General features: G+C 35.7%; 1 protein-coding gene across 1 annotated transcript in view; it reads right to left on the reverse strand.

Moving 5' to 3' along the window:
- LOC114534758 overlaps positions 1 to 8,057 on the reverse strand; it is an 8,638-nt gene extending 581 nt beyond the window's left edge. Inside the window, exons 1-6 of the mRNA XM_028556232.1 lie at positions 7,905 to 8,057; positions 3,705 to 3,796; positions 2,143 to 2,481; positions 1,485 to 1,786; positions 752 to 1,070; positions 1 to 163 (exon numbers count right to left, since the gene is read on the reverse strand). The exon at positions 1 to 163 is cut by the window's left edge and continues 20 nt beyond it. Coding sequence (XP_028412033.1) covers positions 1 to 163; positions 752 to 1,070; positions 1,485 to 1,786; positions 2,143 to 2,481; positions 3,705 to 3,796; positions 7,905 to 7,906 — 1,217 coding nt within the window. The 5' untranslated portion in view covers positions 7,907 to 8,057. The remainder of the gene's footprint in view (positions 164 to 751; positions 1,071 to 1,484; positions 1,787 to 2,142; positions 2,482 to 3,704; positions 3,797 to 7,904) is intronic.
- Between the last annotated feature and the right edge of the window lie 1,298 nt (positions 8,058 to 9,355).

The following is a 9,355-nucleotide window of genomic DNA, read 5'->3' on the forward strand; positions in this document are numbered from 1 at the left end:
CTCGACACAACCCGTTTTTGAACTGATGTGTTACTCTGATTTGTCCCCCAGGATACTAGATAATGATGGACAATATTACCAGCTGCAATCTCTGGCTTCAGCCACGAAAGTGTTAAACTTCTTCCATTAACCACGACTGTCAAATTTCTAGGTTTACTTGGTCCTAAAAATACATGTAAGACTATAAAGTCTGTAAATTGTGGTGATCATGCAATTTCTCCAATTTTCCCGCTATTTTCTTTGAAGAAAGGCAGAATTCAAAATATACGACTATGTAGCTATATAGTGTGTATGCATAAAGAAAACCGAAATATTTCAAAATCTAATTTAAAATGGTAATTTCACATGTCTATATATAACCCTTGGTCAAATGAATAGGAATAAATTAATAATTGCCAAAAATAAGAATAATATTTATTATTTCGGTACTAAAATTTTTGATGTAGCGTTAACAGGCTATCTACGGCTGAAGTGCTCATCAATTTTTTCCTGTACCGGGCAGAAAAGAAATAATATTGAAAGGACTCCGCGGAAAATGCTAAGAGTCTAGCCGCATTTCTTGTAAAACTTAGATTTCAAATTTGGCAACAAAAAAAGAAAAATTCGAAAACTAAACATTCCCCGCGAACGCCACAAACAGTCAACATTATATTCATTATCATTCATTATCATGTTTTCTGACATGTTAGGATCTCTACCAGCTCTTCTGCCCTGCATTTTACTTGAAAGTTTATAAAGAATGAAATCTCACCAAGGGGGGGTCCGGGACAGAAAGCGTACACAATTCTGTCGACCAACAGAATTAAATCATGAAATGTTGATGAGAGCGTTTGACCAGCTGTTGATATATTTGTCAAGAATGGCACAGTTCTAACTTTTTGTTGACGGTTACCAGCAGCAATCCCAACAATGATTATGCCTTTGTTTCTCAGTTTCTTTGCTTCAGCTATGGCGATGTCGTGCGGTTGTTCACCTTTTCCCGACCTTGTCGTTGGTGGTCCATCAGTGAGCAAAATTATGACATCATCTTTATCTTCTCGATGATTTAGTGAATTATTTCTCTTGAATATCTGTAAAATAATCAATCTATGTATATTTAGAGCACCTATATAGACGCTATTATACATTTTTTTTGTTATATAGAAAAGGAAAGCAGGTCACAAACTGATGGTTACTGATTTGGCCGCTATTTCTAAAGATAATATATTATCTTGGATGCTTTTATCGTCGCAAACCAGTAACGTAAGACTAAAACCATACTTGATTTTAGGATGACTCGATAAAGTTAATATATTAAGTAATGCTGATAATTTGAGATATTTCCAGTGCTATAAAATAATAGCAAAATTTATTTTTTTTGAAAAAAAATGTTATTTACTTTTTTAATACCATATCCTTGCATTCAACTCCTTGCATTCGTCTGTGTATGAATTATATTCAGTGAATAACTGAATGGATTTGAAACCATAAACAATTTGACTTACCTCATTTGCTTTTAGTAAAGCTGCATCCGTTCTTTTTTCATGATAACCTATCAAATAGCGATATTGGAGCATCGCGATTCTGTTTTCCACATCCGCTTTATTCAGACTTTTCATTGATAATTGTACTTGAGTATTTTTCTCATCACTAAACGTGATGATTGATATATGGCTTCCTTCTGGTGAGACATTCAGTTGAAGATTGTTGACAAGTACACGAAGAAAGGATATACAGAGTTGAGAGTTTCTAAATCCAATCGAAGATGAAGTATCAACAATAATCAAAACATCTTTAATGCATTTGCCTACAAAATTAGTAAAAGCAAAAAAATTATCCAAAAGAGAGTGGACAAGTACCACGAAGTACCAAATTATACTTAATTTGTTTGGAAAGAATACCATAAAATTATTGCAGTTATCAAAGATTGTTGCATTTAAAAGTGTGCACCAGTTCACATGGGCGATTATTCTTCTGATTTCAGTGTAATAAGTCAGATTTAACATGAAATTGACTACATAAGTCTTTAGCTAACGCGCGTATTTGGCAAGGCACAAAAAATCCGCGAGTTTCTGAAACCCTCTTTTATTTTCGCTCGTTGAAAAAATTAATTTCAAAGTAATTAAAAGAACAAAACAATGAAAAAATGGTGTGAGAACTTACTTGGAGTAGATTTAGTTTTCCTTAGTTCTATAGTTTTGGATCGTTTTGTTATCTGCTTATTACAGCAAATATCCAGAGCTACGCAGATGAAACTAAACTTAGGAATACCGGTGGATAAATAGTTGTCTAATGTTGCTATCCAAAAGGACGAAACTTTCCTAAATGTTGTGTAATTCAATTCTCGCACTCTACCATCATCATCAGTTCGTTCCCAGTACATCTCTTGTATATCACAAGATGCATTACAGGTCAAAGTTAGTGGCCCCGGATGTGAATAATACATCGGCCCAGTTATAGGACCAGAAAACTTAATATTCTTTACTGTTGCTGGATTGCATTCTGCAATGGAAAATGAAAGAAGTTTAGAGGAACTTGGGCAAGCGAAAGATAGTTCGTATTCTAGTTTTTCTATGTAAGTTCGTTACCCTATGTAATTAAAAGTACCGTTCGCTACCGTATTTATTGGCCAGCCAGCAAAGAACTCTCTATATTTTAATTGTCAGGTCTTTCTTTTCCTTTCTTAAATCTATCTAACATATTGTAAATATAGCATACATATTTAGTTTTATTGACAACCTTATCATGTTTCGCTCAGCTTGGTTTACCGGCCTTCCGTCTATATATATATATATATATATATATATATATATATATATATATATATATATATATATATATATATATATATATAAACAATTATTAAGAAATTCTTCGTATGAGATAAAAGAGTGCTCAATACTGCAAGCAAATAGAGCAATATATATTTATTCATTTACATAATTCTTAAAAAATTGGCATCGCTACTCTGAGTTTCATGCCACAGAGGCAATCATCAGGCCTACTGATATATATTGATATATACATATGCGTTGTAAAGTATTGTATTTCATTGTGTCTGAAGATGACTTTGTAATAAAGTCTTAATCTGTGTCTTGTTTGAATTATATTTTGATTCTCAAGATGTCTTGCTTATTCGGAATTTGCTTTTTACTGTATTTATTGGGGTTACTAATGATTTCGGTTCCACACTGTCTGTCGTTATAGTTCGAGATTCAATGGTCGATCCGCTAAGATCAACAAGCACAGGGACACACAAGACATGCACGACTATAGCTAGGGAAAGGTTTCGCAGCCAATTAACTTGGATGGAAAGGATGGAATCTTTCTTCACAGAAAATGGTTCCCCGCCCCGTAAAATCGGGGCCGCAGTAATTGGGTTTTCCTGTTGCGGTAACCCTGCCGATGTTGATGCTGATGCTGATCCAAATTAAACAAGTTTCTCCAACTTTTACAAGCTCATAATTATTGTCAACGGAAAACTTACATAAAATCGAGAGGAGTGGGTAAACGAAAAGCTTTCAATTTTTGATGCGAAGACCTAAAATACTGAGCCCACTGTACTGGGAGAAAATTTGCTTAATATGACCAAAGTGGTTGAGCTCTTTCACATTCAGCACATCGGCGGTAGACAACCGTGCTGTGTATAATGCATGTAACAATACGATGGCACCAATCATTCATTAGTTGATTTTGAAAAAAATGTTATATCAATAAACATATACCTGGTCGTGTCTCACAGACTCCATTAACAGTCCCCAAAATCAAAGTGACAACGAGAAACATAAACCAAATATTAGAATACTGTATATGGTTCCTAAGAAAATAGCAAAAACAAGAAATAAGTGTGAATCAAATGAGAGAAGAAAAAACAGTTTTGCATCAAATGTGTCAACTGACAACAAGACTCTGGGTGAAAATACCCTCAGTACGAGGTTGAACGGACAACTGTCTAAATTATAAAGAGACAAAAGACAGTGCGATTTTCTTTGCGGTCAGCTGGACGACGCGCTCAGCTTGGTCAACCATAAAACTGCCCCAAGTTATACAAAAGGTATAAAAAAACTAGTTCAATGCACGTATAACGTTGCCGCCATTCTCCAGTCGGTTTTCATCATTCATGCAAATAGAAAATTAATATTCTTTACATTAACCACGTTAATATGCATGTTCATGACATTAAAAGTTTTAGGACACTGATAAACCCAGCCTCCACTCGCACATTTTCAGTGTGGCCGATCTCATTTTTTGTACGTACGTATGACGTTGGAACTGTTGTCTGCCTTCAAGGCGGCCGTCAACGCGGAAGCTGTACGGGCGATTTCGCGCACGAACACTTATAAGTGGAGGCCTTAAAGCGATTCTGCGCGTTGAAAATCTGCTCATGCGACCGTGACGGGAACTAACTCTTCTGACGAAGGCCCTCAGGTCGAAACGTCGTGAAGTGTCTTGTCTATTTAGGCATTTGTTGTACCACATTTGATGCTAAGTTGTTTGAAGACGCTGCCACGCTTCTCTTTGGTTATATACATCTTTGCTTATCTACATCTCATTGTAGCGACTATGGTTTCTCTTAAGGTACTTATACGTAACATTCGTAAGGAAATGTTTAGTCATATTACTTTCTATTCTCCGTTCATTCACAAGCTTTCCCTAGAATATTTTGACCTCATTTTGTCTAAAACTCGTTTTGCGAGTCACTTATCTTTTCTTAGTCGTTGTCTTTGTTTTAAAGTCCACTCTTCTAACGAAGGCCCTCAGGTCGAAACGTCGAGAAGTGTTTGTCTATCTAGGCAGTTGCTATACCACATTTGATGCTAAGTTATTGATTGCGTCGCGTAGCGACAGCGATCTATAGTTTCGGCTTTTTTTTTATTATTATTTTCCTTTTGGGTTGACCCCCAGCATCGCTAGCTGCAGGCCATATCACGCTAATCGGGAACCTGCGCACAGGTAAGTTGCTAGTTATATCACGTGTTGTATTCACTTTGGGCATATTTCGTTTCACCTTCGAACTTCGAAGCAGTAGAATCAATAAAGCGATCAAAATGCTAGCAAGTGCTATCTTTATCTCTACACTCATTACACATACAACTAACTGCACACGCCGAGCAGAGTAAGCCTGCACTAAAGGATTTCAAGCAGTTTCAAAATGGGCTGTTGTGTGTTTCTCCTGCTTTCAACATGCGACTATAGTTCGGTATATTGTTCATTTTTATTATTAAGAACATTTACAACACAAAATTTGGATAGCTGGGCTGGCTATGCCGCTGTGAACGACGCGATCATATAACGCCTAGTAGGCGTCTTGTTTAACAAGGAGCGCGTTTGTGACATCGAGGACAGGCATTTTAAGACTCCGCTGCTACGCAGACTTAAAAACACATGGAGAGTGAATTGTGCTAAAATGTGCATACATCAATATACATGAAGTAAATTTTGTGAATTGAATGTCTAAATAAATTTGAAAAATGCACGAGTTTTAATATCAGGCCTGACACATGTAACACGCACAGTTCCGCAATTCATTTTGATATCGGGTTTTTTCCGTTTACATACATTTAATTAAGGACTTCCGACAGCACCTCCCCAAGGCATATGGCTCATAACGCTCTAAACAATTATATAGCTTGCGACGTTGTTTGTGCGCGTGGTGAACTTTGCCTTTATGGAAGCTACAAAAGTATTTAAGTACAGATTATAATCATTGCATTACCGGCATTCAAAAAACGATAAATTTTTGCAAGAAAGCTTTTTGATGATGAAGCGTTTATTAACGTGAAATTAATGAATATTATTATGAACGTTAATGAAATAATTGCTGCACTGAATAGCAATATTGCCTTTAATGTCAGCATAACGCTCAGAAGAAATCATGAAGCGCAAGTAATAGCATTCGATTCGGCTAAAATTATATAACCCCATTACAAGCCTACTATTCTAAGATTATTTCTGTGTAACACATTCTGCGCTTCCTCTAAAAAGTTTAACATTGCAAATGTTTAATCTAATGTTGAACCAAATCCAATGCGATTGAACGAAATTCCAGCAAACGTTGCAACGAACGGTAAATCGAACGGGTGAACTTTTGGAACAATTTTCGAATCGTTTCAACGAACGCTTGAAGCATTTGAACGGTAAACGAATATACGGTAAACGGATAACGAACGATATTTTTCAACGAACGAAATAGCGTTAACGTATGTTTTCCCGTGGAAGGTCACATATATTGTACTTTTTATCAAAATTTATGCATTCTGATTGTTACTGAAAATGTAAACAAGCTTGCTGGTTGGTCTAAAACGAAATTTCCCCTTGTTGATTTAGGTCCGCCTCAGATATCGAACTTTTCATTTGCCGAACCTATTGTTAATAGCTAAAATCTCTGTTAGAGTTCTTTACATGAAATCCATTCGGCACACACTATTGCTTTCAAAATTTGACCTTTTCAGAAGAACTTCAGGCGGCATGTAAACACGCTTGTTGACGCTGATAGTCTGTTGTGAATGTCGCATAAAATGCCTTTACTGTGTCTTTAAAGATTCATCCTCAACAAAGATATATCAACAACAACGCAATGAACGCATGACCGCTATGGAGTCATATTTCCGCCAATATTCATGTCGCTTTACTTTGGATATATTTTTATAATTGAAGTTAAATTCGACATTGAAGTCGTTCAATACCCAACATATTTCTAAAATTAAAGTTAAATTGGACATTGAAGTAGTTTAATATGCAACATATTTCTGAATATTTGGTAATTTAGGCTACAATGGATATTGAATACGCCGTTTGCTCGGCACTTCGATGTTCGAAAATTGTTGAAAATATTTCAACATGCGAATGCGGAAAGCTCAATATTGGCGGTGATGAATATAAGCGCGAAATGTCCGTTAATATTAATTATGATAAAGAGGGGCTAACCCCCCTGCTACGTTATTTCGTGCCCAGGCATTATCGGACTCTTACTACCACGTGACACGCGCAAAAGTCGCGCATGTGGTAATGCGTTCTTGTCTGTTTTCTCTGCGACCTGTGCTGCGACAAAGCAAGCGTTTCGTAAATATAGATTTTAGCCATTTTTTATCGCGTAGCATTGTTAGTTTTTCTTTCGGGATGAATGCGGATGAAATAAGCTCTGCTAGAGCGGTTCTGTTAGAAGTTGCAGAGCGATTAAGACAACAGTCTCGACAGCAACACTCAGGTGAGTACACGGATTTATACACGTGTCTGATCTTTGACCGCACATGAATAATGTATATACTATATACAATTTTATTGTTTAAATAAAACATTAATTTCTTACATATATCAATGAATGTGGTATTTCAATGTTTATTTTATATTTTGACAATTCAGCTTCGTTTATGTGCGTTTTATGAAGCGTTAAGAGCTCGTTGATTTCGAACCAGAGGTCCCCTAAATGCTCTTCAAGTCATCAAGTGCTAAAGAGGGTCCGGCAAACAGTTGTTATAGCTGTATTTTTTTGTACACTCACATTATAATCATTATTACAGTTTTACTGATGAACTAAGTATATTCAGAAAAATCAATGCCTACTCATAAAGGTCGTTATATGAGGCAAAAAGTTATTACACAAAAATGAATGTTAAAATTAATAACATGAATAATGCTTGTGTATTAGTTCTTTGTTAAAGTCGGTTTAACACACATTAGCTAACCTTAATATTTGCTGCGTTATATTTAAAAAAGAAACGCGATCTCAGAGACGTACGCCTTTAATGGAAAAGGCTATATAAGAAACACATATACTTTTTAATTCTAATATTAAGAGTAGAGATGTCAGATAATATAATCATTCATGATAATTTATAAACAACGTGTTGTTAAAACCGAACGAGTGCTAACTGACCAAAATAAACATTTCATATATACCTACATCTGGTTTCAGTTATACCTACATTTTGGTCGATGTCCAGGGCTTGATGTTTGTCGAGTAATCCGAGCTCAAATAGTTCGGTGGTGTCAAATTCTGTCTCCAGTGTAATATTATTAAATGTATTTTGCTATCATCATTTCACACGCTGGTTGTTTCGACATGCTGCTATATACTGCTATAATTTACATAACACATTTACGCAATTTAGTGGCATGATTGACATAATCAAGAGGACAGTTGATAAGGAGGCAGTTGATCTACAACCGGATTTTCATCTTTATTAATTTGTCATAATTATGGTTAATGTATATATCATAATGCTTTTTGCAAATGGTTAATGTATTTCGGACGAATTAATTCACGCGCGAATTACGACTTTTGTCTGCTATTTACTCGCAGTTTTCCGCAGATAGCGAATTAACCTAATGATTTTGCCTTCAGGCAATTTGTTCCGGAAGAATGAATTTGATAGCTTCACAAGTACCACAGCGAGCAAAACAAGTGGTTGTTGTGAACAATGTCGTCAGATCTCTGCGATCTTTTCTGCATGCAATATACAAAAAGGTGATAAAACTTTCAGCAGGTGTTTTAGCATCGATAAACAAATACGTGCATGGAGAGCAGTTTTGCCATGGCAGCCGAAGTCAAAGACAAAATGGCTGAATTCTTAGGGGCTGTGTATACGGGCTGTTCATCCCGCTTGCCGGGATAAAGTTATTTACAACACTTTTATTAGCTTTGCGTTTAAAGTTCATATCACATTAGCATCAGAATCTATTAAAGTACGTTGCCACCGTTTGTTCGTTTTTAATCATGTAGTGTTCAAACCTATAAAAAGAAACGCCGAGAAACATAAGAAATTATAAAAATTGGTTCTACCTCGGCAAACGGGCCAGGCGCCAACCCACTAGGAGCGTTTATATGAAAATATTTTCATCCCGCTAAGCGAGATCTTGCCTATTTCGAGTGGGATCTCGTTAAGCGGGCAAGCCCGCCTGTCCATGTAAACGCACAGAAGTTTTTATTACGGGAATCATTCTAGCTAATTTGATTCTCATAAGCTAGTACGCTGGGAAATATGACTGTCATTGTATAGTGTTGTCATTGGTAGAATTAGTGACGTACAGAAACATCAAAGAATATTATTAGATATTTAGACTAAGGTCATGACATCAGCGTATGTCTATTTAGCTGTGTGATCTATATAACACAATACACTTCTTTTCTAATATTAAAGAAAAATTATTTTATTATAAAATTCTTTTAACAATATCATTAACATGAATTCACAAAAAGTATTTTTTTTTCTATCAGAAGAGTGCCTTTCAGAACTTATGTCAAATATAATTTTACATAAATTGACAAAGAAAGTTAAGGTTACACAGACATTTCATTACATTGAATTAGGTAACATGACACATCACATGACACGTCACATATGGCATCACATCACATCACAATACAATAGAGAAT

The sequence above is a fragment of the Dendronephthya gigantea genome, unplaced genomic scaffold (assembly GCF_004324835.1).
Source record: "Dendronephthya gigantea isolate DGI-Jeju-01 unplaced genomic scaffold, DenGig_1.0 000105F, whole genome shotgun sequence".
NCBI lineage: Eukaryota > Metazoa > Cnidaria > Anthozoa > Malacalcyonacea > Nephtheidae > Dendronephthya > Dendronephthya gigantea.